Source organism: Rutidosis leptorrhynchoides, chromosome 3, assembly GCF_046630445.1.
Source record: "Rutidosis leptorrhynchoides isolate AG116_Rl617_1_P2 chromosome 3, CSIRO_AGI_Rlap_v1, whole genome shotgun sequence".
Taxonomy (NCBI): domain Eukaryota; kingdom Viridiplantae; phylum Streptophyta; class Magnoliopsida; order Asterales; family Asteraceae; genus Rutidosis; species Rutidosis leptorrhynchoides.
The window spans coordinates 275851055-275877537 of NC_092335.1; the positions used below are offsets into that span (position 1 = coordinate 275851055).

The window sequence follows — 26483 nt, forward strand, 5'->3', positions numbered from 1 at the left end:
AAGCTTGTTTGCAACTACCGATGAACATGCGGCATTCAACCTGACTGAAGACATGTTCTCCAGCTTCTTCCTGTTAGTCAGCAAATCCTTCAGAAACCTTGCATACTTTGGCATACCTGCAATCACATCAATAAAAGGCATATTTATGTTAACTTTTTTAATCAAGTCCATGAACTTGGACTTTTCTACCTCTAGCTTCTCCAATCTCTGCTTCCTCGGGAATGGGAGCGGTGGTTGATACTCTTTAATTACCAGTTTAGCAGTAACAGTTTCCGGTACCCTCACAACTTTCTCAATCACCTGTTCCGGTTCCTTTTCCCCCTCCGGTTCACTAACAACAACCGGTTCACTATCCTTAGCTAACGGCACTCGTAAATCATACTCATCGGGCTTTCGCGGTGAATCATATGCTAAACCACTTCGGGTGGTGATAGCATTAACGTGCCCATTCTTCGGGTTAGTATCTGTTTTACTCGGCAACTCCCCCGGTTTCCTCTCATTACTCTGATTAGTAAGCTGACCAATTTGTTTCTCTAAATTCTGGATAGCTGCTTGTTGATTTCGAAACATTTGATCATTCTTCTCATTGTTTTGAGTGACAGTGGTAACAAGCTGAGTTTGAGACATCACAAGCTTTTCAATCATCGCTTCAAGGTTGGACTTTTTCTCTTCAGCTTGGGGTTTCTGAAAATACCCGGGAGCTTGCTGTTGATATCCTCCATTAGATCCTGGCTGGAACCTCGAACCTTGATTACCTTGAGGATTATAGGGATTGTTTAAATTCCTATTAAACTGCGCACGTCCCTGAAACTGATTGTTGTTTTGTTGACTAATATAAGCGATCTCTTCTTTCTGGTTCATAGTCAAACCTGCATCACAATCTTTTTCTAAGTGTAATCCCCCGTAAAACTCACAACCAACCTTAATACCATGCATGTCCTTCTCTAACTTCTCCAAATGCCTACCAAATTTGTCTAACTTGGCATTAATAGACCCATAATCATCATACGCACCAGTGATTTCGGTTCTCTTAACTGACGCTGAACGGGTTGACTCATGATCTTGATGCCATTCATGAGTGTAGGCAGCTTGCTTTTCAATTATCTCTAATGCCTCTTCTCCGGTCTTATCCATTAAAGTTCCACCTACTGCTTGATCAATACTCTGGCGAGTAGGTATGTCGCACCCCTTATAGAAAATCTGGACCTTTTGTAAATCATTCAACCCGTGTTGCGAACACGAGCGTAACATATTAGAATAACGGTCCCAAGCATCAAACAATGTCTCACTGCTCTTTTGTCTGAATTGCGAAATATCTGCTTGAAGTCTAGCAGCTCGAGACGCAGGGAAAAACTTTGCTAAAAACTTATCCACCAAAACTTCCCAAGAGGTAATCGTTCCCTCTGGTTACATATCTAACCATCACTTAGCTTCTTCCTTAAGAGTCCAGGGAAAAAGCCTCGTCTTGATCGAAGTATCGGCAACCTCATACAGCTTGAAAAGGTTGCAAACATCATTGAAAATACGAAGATGCTCGTTAGCATCCTCACTATCCTTGCCATGAAATTGGCAGTCATAAGAAATCAAACTCAGAATCAGCCCTGTAATTTGAAAAGGCTGAGTGATGTTTGGTTGAGTAATCGAATTGCCTTGGCCAGCTCGGGTGGCCTTCAACTTTTCTGCCATAGTCTGAGGACGATTTGGTTGTTCAGCCATCTCTTCAGTCTCGAAAATATCTAAGGAAACGTAAGATTCTTCTTCTTCTCTGATTTCAGGTGGTGTATTGGGCACCACAGTCTCAGAACTACTACCCAAATTAATTATATTAGCACTCGAAGAAGAAGATGAATCCACTATAGACTGTTGCTCTTGACTTAACGCTCTGAATAACTCTCTTTCGGGTTTGTCAAACGGTTGAAGAATCGAAGAATTAGAAGAACGCGTATGTGGCATGCACTACATGTTATCTGCAAAATCACAACTAACAACTGATTAAACGCACCGATTCAACTGAGAATAAAAGAAAAGTAATAATAAACTATAATTAAAACTACACTAAGAACAATTAGATAACAATCTTAATTTTCGACACAACTGTCCCCGGCAGCGGCGCCAAAAACTTGATGTGTGAAATCTTGTATATAATTTATCTCTGAAAAATGCCGGTTTTAAAGATTACTACACACTAACGGGCAGTGTACCCGATCATGCAATAGTATAAAATTGGTAATTCTGAAATCGTTCCAAGGACAGTTTCACGTGAGAATTAAGATTTTAATTAATAAAAATAAACTAAGTTAATCTATGAAAAGTGAAAGTACGAGATAATTTGTTTTGTGGCTATTTAACGATTAGCCAAATCAAGGATAGATTAAAAGTAAAAGACAATATTTTTGTGTTTTTAAGTTTATAGAAAATAAATGCAGGCTCAACGAAAAGTAAAGATATTTGAATTCAATAGATAAAAGAATGTTCGCCTAGATATCCTATTCGCAGTGTCGGATGATTTGTTATTAAGCACTAGTTCAATTTATCAATACATGCAACTACAGAGTTGGTTTACCCAGAGTTCTCTTTTAGCAAACACGTCAAACTAGGATTTATTAGCTTAGGGTTCCCTTTCACCAAAGACCTCTTTCGTTTGTGACTTAGTAATTAACTAATTATAAGATTAAGATTCAATTGGTTACGCGTTCGCTCCACACAATTCACCCCTATTTTGTTCAATCTATATTACCTGGTTTACCCCCTTGGTCCAGTAAGCATCCAATTGGTTAAGACAAATCAATTGAAAATTAGTGTACTAAATTGAAACAGGGTTCCCTTTGTTCAAACAAGATCACTAATCAACCTAGTAACAATAATCAACACCCACAAGAATGGTTCTTAATCAAAACTCATAATTATCATGCATTAATCAAATTAAACATTAAAGTATCATCCAAACATATACGAATATTCAATCTAGACAAACATTAAAGTGCTTAGCCAACAATCATAGCTAAAGCCAAAATCACAAATAAACAATTAAGAGTATTCATTATGATGATAAGAATTAAACCTAATGAAAATTGTGTTCTTGAATGATGAACGGATCGAGACGCGTTTCCGAAATGCTTGATGTGTTAGAATGATCTTGGGATTACCCAAAAATCACCCTTTTTCGTCAAAAAGCTGCTGGAATTCGTCTGGATGCAAGAATGATTAATTAGGGTAAAAACTCGGGCCTTAAATAGTAAAATTCTGAAACCGATAGGAAGTGGAGCGGCGCTCCATATAACTAAAATTTGATGTCTGGTATTCCAAAACCCCTTGAACTGTATTTCTTGCCTACTGGAGCGGCGCTCCACATATCTGAGCGGCGCTCCAGGCCCTTTTTGCTGATTCCGGAGCTGAAAACTCATTAAATTCATCCAAACTCGAATCGAACCAATCTCTTTCACTCGTTTCCATAGAAAATCACTAAAATCATCAAATAACTTCAAATTTCATCTCCTTGGTCTTAGAACTCGAACTTTCACAACACTTATCGAAATAACACCAAATCGTATTCAAAAGGACCAAAATGTGCCCGATATCGCTAAGGAAAACGCGTGTTAAATATGCTATATCAAGTATGAAAAGTATATGCTTATCCGTGGGCACCCGGTAACTAACTTAACGTAATAGTAATACCCCCTAAAAGTACACTTGGCGAGTGCGTATGTCCTCGAAGTATCAAACACCCGTTAAATGCTAGCGCGACTAGCCCGAGTGGGGATGTCAAACCCTATGGATCCATATCTAATATTCGCATTCACCGGTTCAAAACCAATGATTAAACGTTACCGTGGTAAGGGGAATGTTTATGCCGTTATATAACCCACACATATGTAAAGTTTAAGTTCTCGTGTCAAGTAAGTAAAACATAAAAAGCGCATGTATTCTCAGTCCAAAAAATAGTATAAGTAAAATGGGAAGCTATAAATCACAGTGAATAAGCAGTAAAAGTTGATACGAAACGTATGCAGGTAGTAAGTCGGTCCGAAAGGTCGTCAACCTAAGTCAAAGGTCACTAAGTCAGTATGTTGGCCCAAAAGGTTTAAAAGTGAATAAATTAAGTTTAAGTGTCATCATCATCATCATTCATCATCATAAAAGCTAAGTAAGTTTGACAAGAATAGAGATCGAAATAATAGGCTGACTTCGGTCAGCTGCTATGACCTCTATACAAAACAAAAAAACGCGTAGTCAGTGGCTATGGCTCCGTATATGAGTTCTCTAACCGCTGACTGAAAATCAATTTATCATCTACTCGAAACGAACTAACTGAAAATCAATTTTCCAGAAGTCCAGGAATCTGATCAGATCCCAAAAAACAGTAAACAATTACTCCGGTGGGGTTCTTGGTGCTTGATGCTCATCACGGTTCTCATCCTTGATGCTTGTAAGCTTCAAGTGTACAACTCATTGATGGGTTAGCATCACCTTGACCAAGATTCAACCATCAACACACAATATGTTAAGACCAAGTAAGAACACAACTCATTTAAGAGTCTTAGATGGATGATGAACCAAGGTTACATCATATCCTTAGTCTTAACACAATACAAGTTCTATTTACAACTAAAGCTACAAACTTTACTTCAATCAAACAAGTATGAACACAATCTTAATCAAATGAAGTGATGGAACCCTAAGCTAGAGAGCTTGGATTCTTTTCACACAAGTTATAAGATTACAAAGCTAGAAATCTTGAATCTTTGGTGTTCTTGAAGATCTTGAACAATAAAGCTTAGATCTTTAAGATACATGAAGACCATAAACACAAGTTTTGATCTGTATAACAAAGTAATGAGATCATAAGTTAGAAAACTTAAATCCAACAAAAGATATGAAGATTCAAAGCTAGAAAGCTTGAATCTTGGGTGTTCTTGAAGATCTTGAAGCATAAAGCTTGGATCTTTAAGTTACATGAAGATTACAAACACAAGTTTGAATCTTTATAACAAAATAACAAGATTAAAGCTAAAAGATTTAGATCTACAAAATAGATGAAGATTCAAAGCTAGAAAGCTTGAATCTTCCATGTTCTTGAAGGATTCAAATCCATGTTTAAATCTACAAGATGTAATCAAGATCAAAAGCTAAAAAGCTAGACCCATGATGATGATGATGATGAATTCGTGAAAAAGAAAGGAAGAAGAAGAAGAAAAATCAAATACTTACACTTTTTAGAGAGAGAAAGGCTAGAGAAAGAATTAGAGAGTAAGTGTGTGTAAAATGCAAATGAGAGCAAGTGTAAAATGGATGGAATAAGGCTTGTATTTATAGGTGGTGAGGTGAGGGTGGGTGGTATGGTCGCCGTGGGTTTCCAAGGGGACAAGGGGGACACCTTTTTCACTTTTTGGTTAATGGTTGTCTAAAGTTGGTGCTTATGTTAGGATCTCATGCAACATTAAGGATAATACTTGACAAAAATGCTAGTATGTTCTCTCTAATAAATGGGCATTTGTCTTATTTATTAATGGGTCACTAGTTACTTATAATTGGGCTAATTAAATAGTCCACTAACTAGTGTAGGGTGGGCTAAGGTCCAACAAGGTAGAAAGTCCAACAAGACTAACTAGTGTGCTCTAGTAAATTACTAAGCGTAATTAAGCATCCAAAAATCCAAGTAATTGTTATTATAAAATAACAATTAGTATTTTGTAGTCATAATATTCCGATTACGATAAAAGTTAAACGTGTGCGCAGTACGCAGTTTGTTAAAAACGTCAAGTAACACTAATGGTCATAAAGGCTTCCGGGGGTTAAGTATCCTACGTACTTAATGATATGTTTTAACATATAAATGAAAGTAATCAACATGTAAGGAGTTCCCAGAGTATAATATAGCTCAGTACGCACAAATACGCAGTTTCGCGAAAACACAAAGCACAAAAGCAAGTCGAAAAAGTCGGGTCGTTACAATTCCGGAATGATTTGGTGTTTAATTCGGGTCAATTAAAGAAGCACTCTTTGTTTGACCTTGTTCGTTCGTTTTCTTTTTTTGTGGCTTAAACATAGAGGTTGCTTTATTATTTCGTGGATTGATTGGCTTATAATGCGTTTATAATGTGTGTTGTATCCCTCTAGCGGCTTGCTAGAGTGTTTGGTTTGTTTTATAAAATCTCAAAGTTCAAAAAAAATAAAAATATATATATGCAAAAAAGTGGGAGACATTTCTCCTCTTTTACTCAAAATTTGAACATGAAAATAATAATTTAACAAGAACAAAAGGAGCCGACCACGTGGCACGTTCTATAACATGTGATTATTGACTTCCAGAGAGATCGGTTTCCCACTTTCCTTGTAGTAGAGCCACCGCTAATAACGTGTCAACTTTTACATCTATCCACGTCATCAAAATTCATCCGGCACGGTAGGAGATTCGTCTTCGTCCGACGAAATCGCGAAGAATAGTTGTACAAAGTACAAAGACAGCAAACTTCTTTTTCTAATTCTCTTTCTAAAATACTTATTTCTCTCTCTTATTACATGTATATATAGACAAATAATCGTGTTCTTGTAATTGAAGTGTTTTACATCTGAAATTGTGTAAATTTTTACCAGCTTTGAAACAGAAATGAAGAACTTGGAGAGGTTTTCTAGAACATTCCGCGAAAATCCTTTGCTATCGAGATTTCTCGTTGTTTTCGCCGTCAGGTACTATTCTGTTTGATTTGATCTAGTTTTGATTATCTAATTTTTATTGTTTTTGATTTTATTTATTGATTAATTGTGACGTAATTTTACTGAAATTTCTCATTTATTGCTTCGTTTGTTGTTATTTTTGTTTCATATCGATTCATTGTGACGTAATTTTACTGAAATTTCTCTTTTATTGCTTCGATTGTTGGTTATTGTTGTTTCATACTATGAATTAGGTCTTGATTATAATGAAATTTGGGTATGGTAATATATTGATGATTGTTGCTGGCTTCTAAGCTCGGTTTGATCCTATTTATGTCTGATCGGTATGATTACTTTGAGTTCGGTTTGAACTTAAAAGTTTTTGAATTTATGATACCCTAAAACTTTAATTTGTCTGATCATTAAATTGTTGATATTGTTGCTATCTCTCCTTGATTGTTAAGTGTGAGGTGTTTGGAATCAATTTCCTGTTCTTTTTGTGTATGCTAGTACTATTACTGGTGTGCACGAACCAGACACTTAAAACCTATTGATATGAAACCGGATCGAGACAGCCAACTTTTAAAATTATATAACGAGATCTGGTATCTGGCTTGCGTACACTGGAAACCTTATGATAGCACATTAGAAGGAAATCATGATGTAAGTTTTTAATAATTGATAATAATTAATTAATACTAATAATATAATTTTTCCAGTGGTGGGGGTATTGTGGCTTATTCTGAGGCGAACATACAAAGTGCTCCAAAGATTGATGAGTTGCCCGAGGCAGGTAGTGAGAAAAAGAGGGTGGTGGTACTTGGAACTGGTTGGGCTGGAATCAGTTTCTTGAAGAACCTGAAGAATCCCTCGTATGACGTCCAGGTCATATCACCAAGGAATTACTTTGCATTCACACCGTTACTACCAAGTGTAACAGTTGGTACAGTCGAAGCTCGCAGCGTTGTTGAACCTATTCGCAACATCGTCAAGAAGGTAATCAGAATTTTTTTCACATTGTCTGGTTCATATTATCATATTATTACTACATTATAAAGCTACCCTAGAACATTTAACATAAAGCTACCCTAAAACATTTAACATACTAAACATCTCTCTGATCCGGCGTTCGTGTTTGGTGAAGATCAAATTTGTGCTCCAGCTTAACATTTTATTAATCTGTACAGCTTGATCTTATCTTCCCAAAAGATGTCCATATCTCATGTTTTATCATTTTTATAATTCTTGTTGGATTTGTTGAAAATTATAGTTTGTAAAGTGTAGTTACTGACTGGTGCCTGCTTTATCTTTAACAGAAGAATGTGAATGTTAATTACTGGGAAGCTGAATGCTACAGGATTGATGCTAAAAACAAGAAAGTATACTGTCGTTCAAGTCAAAATGATAAAGAAGAATTTGTTGTAGATTATGATTACTTGCTAGTTGCAATGGGAGCTCGTGTTAATACATTTAACACTCCTGGCGTAGAAGAAAACTGCCATTACTTGAAGGTATTAATAATTCACTCATCAAATTTCAGTGTTTTGGTGCTAATTCAAAAGTAATTCTATCTTTTATCACTAAACCCAATATTTCAGGAAGTTGAAGATGCTCAAAAGATTCGTAGGACAGTAATAGACTGTTTTGAAAAAGCAAGCTTACCTAATTTGAGTGATGATGAGAGAAGAAGAGTTCTTCAGTTTGTTGTTGTTGGTGGTGGTCCAACCGGTGTGGAATTTGCAGCTGAGTTACATGATTTTGTGTCTGAGGATTTGGTGAATTTGTATCCGTCAGTTAAAGATTTGGTTAAGATTACACTACTTGAGGCTACTGACCATATCTTGAACATGTAAGTCTTAAGTTTGGTTTCAAACAATCAAGACCATGTCTTAAACAATTAGTTATTATAATTTTATTTATGATTGTGCAGGTTTGACAAACGAATAACTGCTTTTGCTGAAGAGAAGTTTCATAGGGATGGGATAGATTTGAGAACTGGGGAGATGGTTGTGAAAGTCTCAGATAAAGAAATGTCAACAAAAGTGATAAAAACTGGGGAAATTACTACTATACCCTATGGAATGGCGGTTTGGTCAACGGGTATCGCTACTCGTCCTGTCATAATGGATTTCATGAAGCAGATTGGTCAGGTATTTCTGCTTACTCTTGTGGCTTACGCGGTTTGGCTAATGAGTCAAAATGTGTAATTATTGGCTGGGTTTAATCAGCATGGGCTTACCTGAATTTTTTTTTGTCCAAAATAATTACTGCGGAACCTGATTACAGGAACTATATTATTTAAAAAAAAAAAATGATTTTCTGATAAATTGTATTAGGTGGTTTTTATACATAAAATTTGTTTATAGTTTTGATTGATGGCTTCTACTCATTTGACATGTCTGCTTTTTGGCTAGCATTAACATTGTGTATTTGAGTAGTTAGGGATTAAATGTAAAATAAGATTGACTAATTTATAAGTAAAAGTGATTGAATTTCCCACCTCTGTTAACTTATGAAGAAATTTATGTTCATCTCGCATAGGCAAATAGACGTGTACTAGCTACTGATGAATGGCTTCGGGTTGAAGGGACCAATAGCATATATGCACTTGGAGATTGTGCCACTATTAATCAGCGTAAAGTTATGGTAAGTTGACAAATTCAACATACCAACTTTGTACAAGAAGATAGTCTTACCTTATTACCCCTTTCAAGGGCGTAGTGTATGTTCAAATGTGGTTTAGAAATAAATAATACTGGTGGCTCATGTATTCCTTCATCTGCAGGAAGATATTTCTGCTATATTTCAAAAGGCAGACAAGGACAACTCTGGAACGTTAACAGTTAAAGAATTTCAAGAAGCGCTTGATGACATATGTGACAGGTATCCTCAGGTGCAACTTTACCTCAACAATAAAAAGATGAGCAATCTCGTTGATCTACTCAAAGAATCCAAGGGAGATGCTGTAAAAGAATCGATTGAATTGAATGTCGAAGAATTTAAATCTGCTTTGTCTCAAGTTGATTCTCAGATGAAGAATCTTCCAGCAACAGCTCAGGTATATAACATCAGACCATGTTAGTTCAAACAGTAATATAACGTTTCTCTTTAGTTTTCTCATGTGGTGAGGTGACGGTTTCGCAGGTTGCTGCTCAACAAGGTTCCTATCTTGCTGATTGTTTCAACCGCCTCGAACAATGCACAAAAAATCCAGAAGGTCCTTTACGTTTTAGAGAGTCGGGGCGACATAGATTCCGTCCCTTTAGGTAAACTTTTTAAATTATTTATTATTTTTTTTTTTATAAAAAACACCCTTCAGGTGAATTACTAGAAATGGCGCTCGTAGGCGATGTGCGCAGATTGTATATATCCGTGACCCACCCGTCAAGAATTTTTTTCGCATGTTGGACCCACATACCCGTCGGGTTAATTTTTTCGTCCATGCCCATGACCCTCAGATATCCATGACCCGCGGGTAAACCCACATGTAACAAAATTATACAACTTAGTTAATCTAACGAAGCTAACATGACAACAAAAAACTAAAAAATATATGTAAAATGACATGAATAGTAAGTTTTTTACTTATATGTATTATTTATACTCCGCAGTAATTTATAATTCACATTTTACTAGATAAGTGGATACTTCGTATGTGTTCTGTGGCTACATCAGCAGCCTGTTATCGCTAGCTATTATTTAGCTGCTACATATATATTTAGAGTTTTAATATCCTTTCGTTTTATCATCTGCCTGGGTTTTTTATATATTATACCATGTAACTTCAATGTGAAATGTTTTTTTTTTGGGTTCGCAGAGTAAACCTCCCTAGCGACAACCACATTGGGACCCTGTGAATTGTTTGTATATATATTCTTATTTATAATAATGATTCACTAGGTTTTGAAAAAGAGCACATTTAAATTTAATTATTATGTGTATATATATCTGTGGATAAATTAAAAAAAAATAAAATCTCATCACTTAGTGGATTGGATTCTACGTGTGATGGACTGACGGGTAGTATATACCCGTGACCCGCCCACAACCCGGGGGCGGTACTAATTTTTACCGTACCCGCGGGTAAAATTTTATGGTTTTACCCGCCCATCGACCCCGGATACCCGCGGGTCACGGATTTTTTCTCGCCCATTGCCATCCCTATTATTTACCCATAAGTAATCTAACCAGTAACATATTATTAAAAAACTCCATCATGTTGTAGGTGAAATATTAATAATATCTTTGGATTCACTCTCCATATACAGTTTGATTCCTGAATCATTTCAAGAATTACGTAGTCCCATTAAGTTTGAGTGTGCATATACTACTACCAAACTTTCTGTAATAGAGATGATCGGTTCTGTGGCGACATCTTTATCAATGGGACCTGACTCTAATATTCGTAGATCCGTATGTCAAGGTTCCAAATAATGCTACTTGGGAAGTACTCGGTCAGGACTTTTTAGGGAGTACTCGGGGAGCACTCGGATGTTGACCAAGTTTTGACGATTTTTCCAAGTAATCCTGAGTTTTGACCTAGTTCTATTAAATTTGACTGAGTTTGGCCGATTTTAACTGAGTTTGACTGATTTTGACTGAGTTTGACCGAGTGGTCACTGTGTACTCCCCGAGTTGCAAAAACCCAACTACTCGGCGAGTAATTCTGAGTTCTGCAACCCTGCCACATGTTGATATTTATTTAAGAGTCAACTTTTACTTTTATGTAGATACAAGCATCTTGGTCAATTTGCTCCATTAGGAGGAGAGCAAACAGCAGCACAACTCCCAGGTGATTGGGTGTCTATTGGCCACAGCTCTCAGTGGCTTTGGTACTCTGTGTATGCAAGGTATAGTAACATTCCCCTCCCTTTTTGAACCCTTGCCTACTGTAAAATATAATAATTGGGTAAAAAACATTTAACTTTTTTTCTTTTAATTCATCGTATACAGCAAGCAAGTCAGCTGGCGTACAAGGTCTTTAGTTGTGTCCGACTGGATGCGGCGATTCATCTTTGGAAGGGATTCAAGTCAGATTTGATCTCTTCTTGTTCCCTAATAATACAGAACAAGCATAAAGTCATAAATTTTGCAGTTATTAAACTGACATGGCCGCGGGTCCTCTTTTAAACTCGGTTTGGTGATCACATCACATTTTGTTCCATCATCTATACACTTTACTTGATTCATTTTTGCTTGTTAATCTTTGTACTTTGATGAAATGTTTACTGCAAATAAGGGGAACAAGTTTAATTCCCCTCCCGGCTTTACTTTACGGTTGGTTTACTTGTTGAGACCTATAGTGTGTTCTAGATGTGACTTTGTATGAGTACGATATATTGAATAGTTATCATCATTTATCATTTATTATATTCCATACTATTTCATATGTTTATCATCATTTGTAAACGCTTGAATGATTAAAAGAGATTATGTTTTGGTTGATTCATGGTAACTTGGTCGTTATAATGTTGAACCCTCATAAACTTGGTTGTTTTTGCATTTGGCGTGTTTTGAAATTCCTCATAGATCATACTGAATTCCGAATACATAGTGCTTACTCTGCCGTTTTGGAGACCCAAGTTCAATCTTCATCAGCTACACTTTGGAGTCTTGCCTTTAAAAAAAAAGGTCATATTTCAATTCATTTATTTATAATAACTTGGGTCAAATGTACTGAATGGAAAAAATAAGTGTCATCCCTTGTGTTTTATCATTTATGAACATCCAATTGGGTTCTAATAATCATTATCATTTTAACATGAGATCCGAATTCAATCAAAACCACTGAACCAGTAATAAATCTCACGAGCTGGATATTGTCTCATATGAATCAGTGCGTAACTTATAATCAAAATTCATATAGCAACGGCATCTTCCGAATATATCTGGTCTTGGAATGTCGATGCTTCTATATCTTTTAATGTAAGTTGTACTCAAAAAGTTATTGATGATGCTCTTCCTCCTCCTTTGCAAAACAATTAAACAACACGAAATGGAACAAAATCCTTTCACGAAAAGTCACCATATTCATCTGGCGAAGCAGGTTCCATAGAACACCTACTCGTCTAAACTTAGTAGCTCGTGGTCTGGAAATCGAGTCCATCTCCTTTGCAATTTGTAGTTACGGGATTGAATATAGAGATCACATTATGTTCTCATGTGAGTTTGCCGTTAATTTATGCGTCTCATGATCAGAATTTTAGTGGATATTGGTATGCCTGCATTTTTCTCTTGATCCGATTGGGTCACTTGGCTTGAAGACTAGCATGGTTCGTGACATCAGAAAGATTATATGTATGCCATTGTTGCAGCTGCTTGATCATTGACCTAGAGGCTTAGAAATAACATTCTTTTCAATCCTCATCCGATGATGAAAAATTTCTTATTTGATAGTATTAGGTTAATATCTTTTTCTTGGCTTAAAAGTCGTGGTAAGCTAGATATTCATTGAGACCCTCCAATGGTCCCTTAAACTATATACTAATAGATATCCATCAATATACTTTTGATAATAATTTTCTGAGCATAGTGTCATATAAATTATGAGGTTAAAATTGTATTTTTCTTAAACTGACTTGCTTCATAAACCTTTGTAAATTTGCTTTTGTTTTCCCTCTAGCTCTTACTAAACTGTCCTTTCAAATAAAATTTTGTCATTCAAAAAATTGCATCTTTGCGATCTTTGCGATTATTAGGTCATATCTTTATTGATATAATATAAAAGGGCCCCTGCAACAATGAAGATGGGCCAACATGTCTTCCAAGCCCAAACCAAATGAAAGTTATTCATACCTTATCTTGTCCACAATACAAAAGAAATTTGTAACTTGACACTTTTAAAATGTGGATGATTCGAATGAAGTCTCATGCCACAGTCAATATACTCCACTATAAGTCACTTATTGAACAATACCCAAAGTAATTAACAATGTTAGAGGAAAAGGATTGGTTGGTTGGTACAGTTAAAAAGGGAAGGAAGAACATGGGGTGCTTAAATTATAGGGGACAAAAGTCTAATTCAATCACATTATGTTGTGTTTATGGTATGCTTTGAGGCTTTGTTTCCACTTGATGTTATCCTTATCGTGTTAATTTTGTTTGTTAGATATAATTTGAGAACTTATTACATGTATATCATGTATAATGGTGTATCCTAGGGGATACACGCATAAAAGCATCGTTTTTGTGCAAAAGAAAGGATCGAAAAGCATAAAAGATAGCAATTTTGGCAGTTTTTATCATTATCCGTCCACCAGCGTCATGCGTAAGCCCTGCAGGCAGCTTCTATGCTTAAGTCCTGTTATTAGGCGCGTGAGCGGCACGCAGCCACATTAGCCACGCCAAAGTCGGTTCCGGATATTTCGCATAACCGAATTAATCAGCGTTTGACACGTGTTTTTCGAGAAGTTCGGACATTTTACGCCTATAAATAGACCCCCTAGGTCACTACATTTCACATCTGAACTTCAGTCGGAGAGAAGTACACTTTCTCTCTCACACAATACTTTCTCACTCTAAAACATTAACCGCTTAGCAACAGAACGCTACACGGACCAATTACAGATTGGTCCAAAGATTGATTAGGCCACCCCACGGATTTCTCATCCGTGCTCCGGGTCTGCAGGGATTACTTCCGAGGGCAAACATCAATCGGCAACATATCGCTCAACGCTAGGCTGTTATTGTAATGTACTGGTACCTTTCATCCGCTATACGAAAAATAGTACCAACATATGGCGCCATCCGTTTCAACGAATCACTCAACTCTCAAGAGCAGAAAAGATAATAATCATAGAATAATACATGTTGAAGCAAATATGATACATAAGTGGCAAGCAGGACAACGGAGAAAAGCAGAAACTTTAGAAGATTGGAAGCAAGAGTTAATTCTTTCCTTCTATGTTTAATACTAATCTTTCTGATGCTCCTGTGGTGATTGAAGCTCGTATAGCAAATTGTATTGTTGGAGAAATATATACTGATACTGGAGCAGGAGCAGATATCATGTATGAACATTGTTTCGTACAATTACCAGAAAGAGTAAAAGAGACGATGAAAGACACGCTTGTTCCTTTAGCAAGTTTTGCTAATGATCCATCATGGTCAGAAGGAAGTATACTTTTAGAAGTGGTGTTTGGAAAATCACCATTCAAAAGAACAGCTCATATCGAGTTTCTTGTAGTAAAAGCGAATTCACAATATAATGTCATTTTTGGACGTTCAGCTATGATGACTTTCGGAGCTGTACCATCAACAGTACATGGAATGATGAAGTTTCCCACATCGGATAGGATAGCAACGCTGTACGCTGAACGAAAAAGAACAATTGAATGTGTACAGATAAATCGCACAACTGTTAAGCCAATTATTCACGATGATGGATCAGTTTCACCAAATCCAGCATTCCCAGATCAAAAAATTATCATTGGAAACACATTAACAAAAGAAACAAAAGAAAATCTTTACAATGTTTTAGCTGCCAATATAGATGTATTCGCATGGCAAGTTTCTGATATGATTGGAGTACCACGGCACATTGCTGAGCATAAGCTTAATGTGAATCCTAATATTTCACCAGTTTGTTAAAAGAAAAGAGGTATGGCCCCTGAACGAACAAAGTTTCTGAGAGAAGAAGTTAGAAATTTGGTGGATGCCAGAATATTAAGAGAAATCAAGTATCAAACTTGGGTAGCAAACTTGGGTAGCAAATCCAGTAATGGTGAAAAAACCAGATAACACATGGAGGATGTGTGTGGATTTTACAGACATAAATAAAGCTTTCCCGAAAGATAATTATCCTTTGCCGGGAATAGATTAGAAGGTGGAGTCTTTAAGTGGATATCAGTTTAAGTCTTTTTTGGATGCCTACATGAGGTACCTGTAGAGACCCATCATAATCCATCTGGACGAATACATTACATTTGGTTACATCGCGAGGTACTTGACCTCTATATGATACATTTTACAAACATTGCATTCGTTTTTAAAAGACAAACTTTCATTACATCGAAAGTTGATGGCATGCATACCATTTCATAATATATCCAACTAGAATTGACTTAGTAATAATCTCGATGAACTCGACGACTAGAATGCAACGTCTTTTGAAATATGTCATGAATGACTCCAAGTAATATCTCCAATATGAGCAAATGCACAGCGGAAGATTTCTTTCATACCTGAGAATAAACATGCTTTAAAGTGTCAACCAAAAGGTTGGTGAGTTCATTAGTTTATCATAAATAATCATTTCCAATATTTTAATAGACCACAAGATTTTTATTTCCATTTCTCATAAATATCATGCATGAAAAAATTATTCATATGGATTGAACAGCTGGTAACCGACATTAACAAGATGCATATAAGAATATCCCCATCATTCCGGGACATCCATCGGACATGATAAAAAAACATCGAAGTACTAAAGCATCCGCTACAACGGATGGGGTTTGTTGGGTCCAATAGATCTATCTTTAGGATTCGCGTCAATTAGTAGACTGGTTTACTAATTCTTAGGTTACCAAGCAAAAAGGGCATATTCGGCTTCGATCATTCAACCATAGAATGTAGTTCAATTACTTGTATCTATTTCGTCAAACATTTATAAAAGTTGCGCATGTATTCTCAGTCCCAAAAATATATATTGCGAAAACATTTAAATAGGGAGTAATGAAACTCACTCTACAATATTTTGTAGTAAAAATATTCGTACGACAGAACTGAACAATGCAGGGTTGACCTCGGATTCACGAACCTATATCATGTATATATATTAACACACATAATTGAAATCGAACAAATTTATATATATAAGAATTCATTAGTTATATCATTTTTATATTAATAACCTATATGTTTCATATATTTATTTTATATATTTAAAATAAATAAAAATATTAATTTTGTTATGTTATATGTATTTAATACATTTTTGTATATATATGTATATATATCTTTTGTTTGTTAAAATTATATTAATACTAAAATAATATTAGAAATAATAAAAATAATAATAATGATAATAGAGTTAAAAATGATACTTTTAATATTAATGATAAAATGATAACTTTAATATATATAATACTTTTAATAAAAATGATAATTTTAATAATAATGTATAATAATAATAATAATTCTAAAAATAATGATTTTACTAATAATAATAATAATGATACTATTATTTATATTAATAACTATAATGATAATAATACTACTAATAATAATACTAATACTTAAGATAATAATAATAATAATAATAATAATAATAATAATAATAATAATAATAATAATAATAATAATAATAACAATAACAATAATCTTGATAATCCTATTAATACTAATGATAATAATAATAATAATAATTTTAATATTTAGTGTTAGTTTAATAATAATAATAATAATAATAATAATAATAATAATAATAATAATAATAATAATAATAATAATAATAAATAAATGAATAGATGAGTAACTACCTCAAAGGAGTAACCCTAAAAAAATGCCCAAGTCCGGGTTTGAACCCGCAACATCCCGCTAACTCGACATTCCTTTAGACCAGCTGAGCTAGCATGTTTTTTCTGATCTATATATGAATCTATTTCTTTTTAACATATATTCTGTGTTCATCCTCGTCCTTAAAAATCAAAATCCATTTACAACTTCATCATCCTAATTCGATCCATCTATCATCGATATCATTAACAATCATCATCCTTCATACTAAACTAATCATCATCATAATTATAATCATTATCATCGAATCATCATGTATTATTATTATCAACATCATCTGTTCACCATCTTAATCGTCATCAACATCGTTCTATCGCCATCATTAACATAATGATATCATACATCATCATTAATATCACAATCATCATCCTCGAGTCATCCTTGCTTCACTACTATCATCTCGGTTATCATCCCCGATCACCATTCACGTAAACCTCATCATCATATAATATTTATCATCGTCATCTTACCCATTATTATCATCATAATATAACATCATCAACTAGTATCGATCTTAACCATCATTACTTAATCTAACCCTCGTCGTCATTCAATCATTTTATCATAACCATAAATCATCATTGTTCTTATTTTAATCATCATCCTAATTTTCTTAATATCCACCATCTTTATCATCTTAATTATAATCACAATCATAATCATAACATAATCATAATCATAACATAATTATAATCATAACATAATCATAATCATATTATAATCATAATCATATCATTATCATAATCATATCATAAAATCATCGCTATTAACATATTCATAATTCATCATCTAAATTAAATTATGAATATCAATTGTATACAAGAAAAAATAGAAGTAGAAACTGTCGAGTAGAACCAGTGATATAAATAATGGATTACACTCGTGGCCTAGTATCCTCCCCTAAGCCCAATCCATAAAATCGAATAAGCCCAAAAGTAAGAAAACTTGGCAGCCGAATTACAAAGCATATACGGAGTATTCGGTTAACTTGTCACCAGTTGGATTCCACCGAAAAATTTTATACAGCAGCCTTTATTGTCTTATTTGCAGTATAATATCATTATAGACTTTATAATTAAAAGAAAACTAGTGGGTGTCAGCTGCAACTCATATAAATTAAGAATAACAATAACAATCACCTTCAACCATATAGCAAGTGGGTTTGTGTATCGAATACCGTTTAACAGAAAGTAGAAGAAACAGGAAAATAAACTTGGTGGTGATTCAGTGGTGGTGATGGGTTGGAGAGGATGGGTGGTTGATGGTGGTTTATGATGAGAAACAGAAACAGGTACATAGCAGCAGCGATAGTGGTGGTTATTTGGACTGCGAAACAGGAAAATCATCGTAGTAGCAGTAACATAATGCTCACTTGGTTTCGTTTGGCAACAGGAAAAATAAATAGCTAGGTAACGTGTGTTTTTGGTGATGATGGTTTCGTTTGCTACAATTGATATAATAATGATTTTAGTTTCGGTTTATAATCGATCAACAAGGTGGGAAGGCATAACTCGTTGGGTCATGGTTTGAGAAAAGTGGGTTTTGGTTTGTTGTATATTGAATGGAAACAGAAATCAGTGTGAACACGATGTATTTATGGTGGTGTTTGGTTTTGGTTTACATTCGAATAGAAACAACAACTAGTGGTGATCTTGATGATCTCCTGATTGTGGTGATAGTTATCGTAAAAATATTTGTGATGGTTTTCCTAGATCATGAGAGAGAGAGGGAGAAGATATAGAGGGAGAGAAGGAAAGGTTTTGGTGTTCTTGGATTCGATTGTGGGTTTTACTCGTATCATCACAGAAATAAATTAACTGCGTGATCTTGTGACTGGTTCTAACAAGTAAACAGAAACATTTATAGTGGCAGCAACTAGTAATACCACAATGTTATTGGCTTCGGTTTTGTAGAAGATTGCTTGTTTTGATCATTGAAACAGTAAGGTAGATACAGGAAGTGGGTTTTGTGGTGGAGATGGTGACGAGAGTGATTGGTGGTTCACAGTTGGGGTTTGAACTCTAAACGGGAAACAGAACTATGGTGGTGATGGTTTATGATATGATGAAGGTGGTTGTTCATAAATGATTGTTCATGGGTGTTGTGGCGAACGAGCTGTAGTGATCGTGAAAGTGGTGGTGTGGTGATCATAATGAAGAGAAAACAAGAATAGAGATGGATAGTTGATGGTTACTAACAACACTTAAGAAAAGCTTTGGTTTTAATGGAACTCAAAGGATGGATATATATATTGGTTCTATATATGTAAATGAATCTAATTATGAAAGAATAAAAGTCATATGCAGAGCCAAGATGTGATAATAATGATATGCACGCGGTATCTAATAAGTTAAAAGCAATTACTGTAGTAATATTTAAATAATCAATTATGATGTTTGATTATCCAATCACGCATATATGTGAATTAAAATGTAAGAAGAAACAAAAACCACACAGTGACCCTTAGATATTAATTCACTTCCCGGATACATATAACTATTTTTATGCCGACACTATTTCTCGGAGTTTGATATCGTGGTCCATTGCTAAACAGTTACCATATAAAAGTCTTCCTAAAACTCCCAAAATTTTAGATTAAATATATTTGATTATTTCAATCCTTAACTGTTTGAAACCTGATCAAAAAGATATGTTAATTATATATTTTATGTTCTAAATAATATGTACGGAGTACTAAAATTTAAACTAAAAAGGTAAAAATATTTTTATCATACCTATAATCTTCGTAATCGATTTACAGCTCAATCTTTATTTTAAATCTTCATAACCTCATATTAGATCTATATGAACACTAAAGAAATGCCAACCGAGTATTACAACCGTTTACTAATTAAGCTCAAAATCATTTATATTCGATATACTATGTATATATAGATTCATTTTAATAATCAACTTTATTATATCATTTATTCTTAATTCCAACAATTAAATCATATATTATTTCAAATAATATTTTAATTTATTATATATATATATATATATAAATATATATATATATATATATATATATATATATATATATATATATATATATATATATATATATATATATATATATATATATATATATATATTTAAATATATATGTATTTATTTACAATTAGTTGTTCGTGAATCGTCGGGAATGGTCGAAGGGTAATTGCATATATGAAAATAGTTCAAAATTTTTGAGACTTAACATTACAGACTCTGCTAATCGTGTCGAGATCATATAAAGATTAAGTTTAAATTTGGTCGGAAATCTCCGGGTCGTCACATTACCTACCCGTTGAAGAAATTTCGTCCCGAAATTTGATTGTGGTCGTCATGGCTAACAATAAGAATGTTTTCCTGACGAATATGAGTTGATAAATACAGTTTTATCATTATTGATTAATATAGATAAAACGATTCGATTATGTGAAACGTACGAGTGAAGCTGTCACAAAAGATTGAGATAGAGATTTAACTTTTGACGTAGTCATGGTGGATTTTCAAAATTCAGGGAAATTAAAGAAGATCTTTCTAATCTATATAAGTTTTGATTAGGAAATTAGGATCCTCTTTGATTAAATGCGGTCATCTGCCTCGATTGCTATGCCTGATATTTTACTATAAATTCATCTCTTTCGTTTCATTATTTTCACCACTCCTTTATTTTCTTCCTCAATTCATACTTCCAAAACACCCGTTAATATGCTCAATCTAGTTCTGATCCTTAATATTTTTCTGACTATCGTATTTGTCATTCTTCTTTTTCATCTGCCACCGAAGGAATCTGTTCACTTCTACTATTATCTTGGGGTTATAGTATTTCTAATTCTCCCGTGTCTTTATATTGCTATACGCATTGATATACACGGTTTGTAATTCATGTGTTGTTGTTGGGCTTTATATTTTCCCTTATATTTAGAACTTCCATGCTTTTGTTTTCTCTTCCCGACGTCAAGTAAAGCGAATAATGGTCTAGAATTCGTAGGTATGAAGTTTCGATTGATCATAATGTTCTAACCAGGAAGGAATGTAATAGCACGATTTGATTTGGTAAATTACCAGAATTACAGAAGATAGAACTATCAAGAATATATTTTCTTGATATGTTTGGAGGTTAAGTTAGAATGAAAGAGTTATGTAACATGGCACATGATGATGGTATGATCTGTGAATCATCATATTTCATTAGAACTTCCAGCATGACTTACTGTAATATAATCACGTTAGCCAAGTGTCATTATATTATACTAACTCATGCTCTAATTCTTAACACTTCTCTAGAATTCATTCATAATTTATACTTAGGTTTTACAGAAGTTTCCAATATAATGTAATACAGATAGCACGAAGAGGTATATAATTTCGGACGAGAATAATTATGAAAATATCTTCAGAAATATCGAAAATATTGTTGATGATATTTTGGAATTTCAAAGTTCGAAGGTTGATGAAGAAAGATTTTTCGCAAGATTTTAACATGAATAAGAAGCAAGATATTCTCTAAAGATTTCATCGGATCCAGAATTACTTGGATTCTTTGAATATAGGGTTTGGTCCTTGTAGTTGTCCTTGGTCTCCTTTATGGTTAGTTCAATCCGTTTTTCAGTACCAAATTTTCTATCGAGCATTCCCAACATTCCATTCTTTATTATCAAACTTTTGGCCATTTAGACCTTCTACAATTTTTCTGTTTCCTCTGCATTTAATGCTACGATATCTGAATCATCGGTTATCAATTTGAGAGGTTTCAAGAAAGTTGTATTTTTAGATGATTAAATGCTGATTGTAATTGTCAAGATACAAAGGATGTTTAAGATGAAATCAAGTGGCAAACTTGAGGAAATGTTTAACTGTAGTAGATGTAATTTATTTACGATCTTTTAAGTCAAAAATGTGTTGTAATTAATATTTTTTACTCTTTTAATACTTTTTAATTGTCCAATGATAGTAGTCCAATAGTTCAACTAAAACTAGTATATTTTAATGAAATAGTCATATAGGAATAGTTAGCTAGGAACAGTCAACTAGGATTTGGTTAGTATAGGTTTAAAATTTTATGTAGTTAATTAATTGGTTACTAATAAATTTTATTTTGTTCATTATTTTCTCCATTATGCCACTTGTCAAATCTTGACTTGGATTTTGATCGGCAGAAACTTGTATATGTTATTGAATTGGAATGAAAATGGTTATTCTTTGGTGAACGAATACGTATATATGTGGTTGTAAGTAGGATAGTAAATGACTGTTGAATCGGATTTGAAGAATGTACAGTGTAACATGTTAATGTGAATTCTAAATATTTCTAGGGTATTACCTACCCGTTAAAATATTCTCAACATTAATAATTTGTACAGAAGAATTTTTAATTACGATCTTTATGAAAATATACTTACATATATATTTTCTTCAGATGTAATCATGGATTTAATGACTCAATAAGATATTAATCTTATTTGATTTACCGTTATAACGAGAATATATAATCTTTAAGACTTTAGAGATTACATAATCGCCATGTAGAACGAAGATAATCGATGTAGATTGATATGTAGAACAAAGATAAAGTAGATAGAACGATAGGTAGAATGAAGATTATGCTTGCGGTACAGATGGTGATGTCGAGGCTGGTGATGTGGATGTTGCTGTTGTAATTAGTATAGCTTGTAAATCACGCACCATTCTTGTCAGGGTTTCTATCCTACCCTCTATCATTTCTATCCACCCACTCATCTGATTCGATAGATCTTGATTATCAATTCGAAGTTCCCTAACTTCTTCTATTATTCCCCTTCGGTTGGTATTCGGAAGTAGAGGTTAAATATTTTCTGAAATTGCAGTAATACGACCTTCGAGACGGAAGATTTCGGAAAGAAGGGTGAAAACAGTGTTGTGCATAGGTTCACCGGTGAGTACATCATTTTCTCCGATGTTAGGAGGTAAGTTTGGTTCATGGTATGGTTCGCCTTCTTCATTTCTCCATCGAGTGAGTAAGTGTCGGACCCACCCCCATTTCCTCCAGAAAGAAAAATAGCTAAACGGTTGAGACACTTCTGGTTTATTGACTCCGGAGTCTATTTCAATATACATCTCGAAATCGCTCTCGGAATTAATGGAATCCAGGCTAGGTGTAGGATCCATCTTTCACAATCAGTTAGAGGATTTTGATATGAAATGATTTTTGAATATCGGATGATATTCTAATTACATAGAATACATATATATAGTACAGAAGATCCCGTAGATTACGGAGGGAATTAAGGAAACGTGTCAGACAAAGTTTAATGTGATGAGATATGAATTTTTCTGTACACCATCTATGCAATAATTGCAATAAGACGTGTCGAGACTGAAAATGATAGGTAGATTTTTTTTTTTGACAAAGAACGGTAAGCAAAAACTTTTGACATGCAGACCAGGTTCAAGTCCAGACTTATTAATGTATCCTAACAACTACTAGGTCGAAGTCCAGATTCATTAATGCATCCTAACAACTACTAGTTAGACACACTAATGCAAGACCTGGTTCGCTAAGACCACCGCTCTGATACCACCTGTAGAGACCCGTCCTAATCCATCTGGATGAATACATTATATTTGGTTACATCGCGAGGTACTTGACCTCTATATGATACATTTTACAAACATTGCATTCATTTTTAAAAGACAAACTTTCATTACATCAAAAGTTGACGGCATGCATACCATTTCATAATATATCTAACTAGAATTGACTTAGTAATAATCTCGATGAACTCGACGACTCGAATGCAACGTCTTTTGAAATATGTCATGAATGACTCCAAGTAATATCTCCAATATGAGCAAATGCACAGCGGAAGAATTCTTTCATACCTGAGAATAAACATACTTTAAAGTGTCAACCAAAAGGTTGGTGAGTTCATTAGTTTATCATAAATAATCATTTCCAATATTTTAATAGACCACAAGATTTTTATTTCCATTTCTCATAAATATCATGCATGAAAAAATTATTCATATGGATTGAACAGCTGGTAACCAACATTAACACGATGCATATAAGAATATCCCCATCATTCCGGGACATCCATCGAACATGATAAAAAAACATCGAAGTACTAAAGCATCCGCTACAATGGATGGGGTTTGTTGGGCCCAATAGATCTATCTTTAGGATTCGCGTCAATTAGTAGACTGGTTTACTAATTCTTAGGTTACCAAGCAAAAAGGGGCATATTCGGCTTCGATCATTCAAGCATAGAATGTAGTTCAATTACTTGTGTCTATTTCGTCAAACATTTATAAAAGTTGCGCATGTATTCTCAGTCCCAAAAATATATATTGCGAAAACATTTAAAAAGGGAGTAATGAAACTCACTCTACAATATTTTGTAGTAAAAATATTCGTACGATGGAACTGAACAATGCAGGGTTGACCTCGGATTCACGAACCTATATCATGTATATATATTAACACACATAATTGAAAACGAACAAATTTTTATATATATAAGAATTCATTAGTTATATCATTTTTATATTAATAACCTATATGTTTCATATATTTATTTTATATATTTAAAATAAATAAAAATATTAATTTTGTTATGTTATATGTATTTAATACATTTTTGTATATATATGTATATATATCTTTTGTTTGTTAAAATTATATTAATACTAAAATAATATTAGAAATGATAAAAATAATAATAATGATAATAGAGTTAAAAATGATACTTTTAATATTAATGATAAAATGATAACTTTAATAAAAATAATACTTTTAATAAAATTGATAATTTTAATAATAATGTATACTAATAATAATTATTCTAAAAATAATGATTTTACTAATAATAATAATGATAGTATTATTTATATTAATAACTATAATGATAATAATACTACTAATAATAATACTAATAATTAAGATAATAATGATAATAATGATAATAATAATAATAATAATAATAATAATAATAATAATAATAATAATAATAATAATAATAATAATAATAATAACAATAATCTTGATAATCCTATTAATACTAATGATAATAATAATAATAATCATAATTATAATATTTAGTGTTAGTTTAATAATAATAATAATATTAATAATAATAATAATAATGATAAGATAATAATAATAAGATAATAATATTAATAAATAAATGAATAGATGAGTAACTACCTCAAAGGAGTAACCCTAAAAAAAATGCCCAAGTCCGGGTTTGAACCCGCGACATCCCACTAACCCGACATTCCTTTAGACCAGCTGAGCTAGCATGTTTTTTCTGATCTATATACGAATCTATTTCTTTTTAACATATATTCTGTGTTCATCCTCTTCCTTAAAAATCAAAACCCTTTTACAACTTCTCATCCTAATTCGATCCATCTATCATCTATATCATTAACAATCATCATCCTTCATGCTAAACTACTCATCATCATAATTATAATCATTATCATCGAATCATCATGTATTATTATTATCGACATCATCTGTTCACCATCTTAATCGTCATCAACATCGTTCTATCACCATCATTAACATAATGATATCATACATCATCATTAATATCACAATCATCATCCTCGAGTCATCCTTGCTTCATTACCATCATCTCGGTTATCATCCACGATCACATTTACGTAAACCTCATCATCATCATCATATAATATTTATCATCGTCATCTTACCCATTATTATCATCATAATATAACATCATCAACTAGTATCGATCTTAACCATCATTACTTAATCTAACCCTCATCGTCATTCAATCATTTTATCATAACCATAAATCATCATTGTTCTTATTTTAATCATCATCCTAATTTTCTTAATATCCACCATCTTTATCATCTTAATTATAATCACAATCATAACATAATCATAATCATAACATAATTATAATCATAACATAATCATAATCATATTATAATCATAATCATATCATTATCATAATCATATCATAAAATCATCGCTATTAACATATTCATAATTCATCATCTAAATTAAATTATGAATATTAATTGTATACAAGAAAAAATAGAAGTAGAAACTGTCGAGTAGAACCAGTGATATAAATGATGGATTACACTCGTGGCCCAATATCCTCTCCTAAGCCCAATCCATAAAATCGAATAAGCCCAAAAGTAAGAAAACTTGGCAGCCGAATTACAAAGCATATAATAATGATTTTGGTTTCGGTTTATAATCGATCAACAAGGTGGGAAGGCATAACTCGTTGGGTCATGGTTTGAGAAAAGTGGGTTTTGGTTTGTTGTATATTGAATGGAAACAGAAATCAGTGTGAACACGA

At 33.4% G+C, this 26483-nt stretch overlaps 1 protein-coding gene across 2 annotated transcripts; it reads left to right on the forward strand.

Moving 5' to 3' along the window:
* The first annotated feature begins 6276 nt into the window (after positions 1 to 6276).
* LOC139897398 (external alternative NAD(P)H-ubiquinone oxidoreductase B2, mitochondrial-like) lies at positions 6277 to 12018 on the forward strand. Of its 2 annotated transcripts, none has more exons than XM_071880093.1 (11): positions 6277 to 6453; positions 6595 to 6687; positions 7374 to 7650; positions 7971 to 8165; positions 8253 to 8503; positions 8585 to 8804; positions 9196 to 9300; positions 9440 to 9712; positions 9799 to 9920; positions 11385 to 11504; positions 11608 to 12018. In XM_071880093.1, exons 2-11 carry the CDS (start codon positions 6608 to 6610, stop codon positions 11693 to 11695), a joined length of 1731 nt encoding a protein of 576 aa, XP_071736194.1. In that variant the 5' UTR covers positions 6277 to 6453; positions 6595 to 6607; the 3' UTR covers positions 11696 to 12018. The 2 variants fall into 2 exon arrangements, with proteins under 2 accessions (XP_071736194.1, XP_071736195.1); XM_071880094.1 differs by having other exon boundaries at positions 6606 to 6687.
* Positions 12019 to 26483: the final 14465 nt, after the last annotated feature.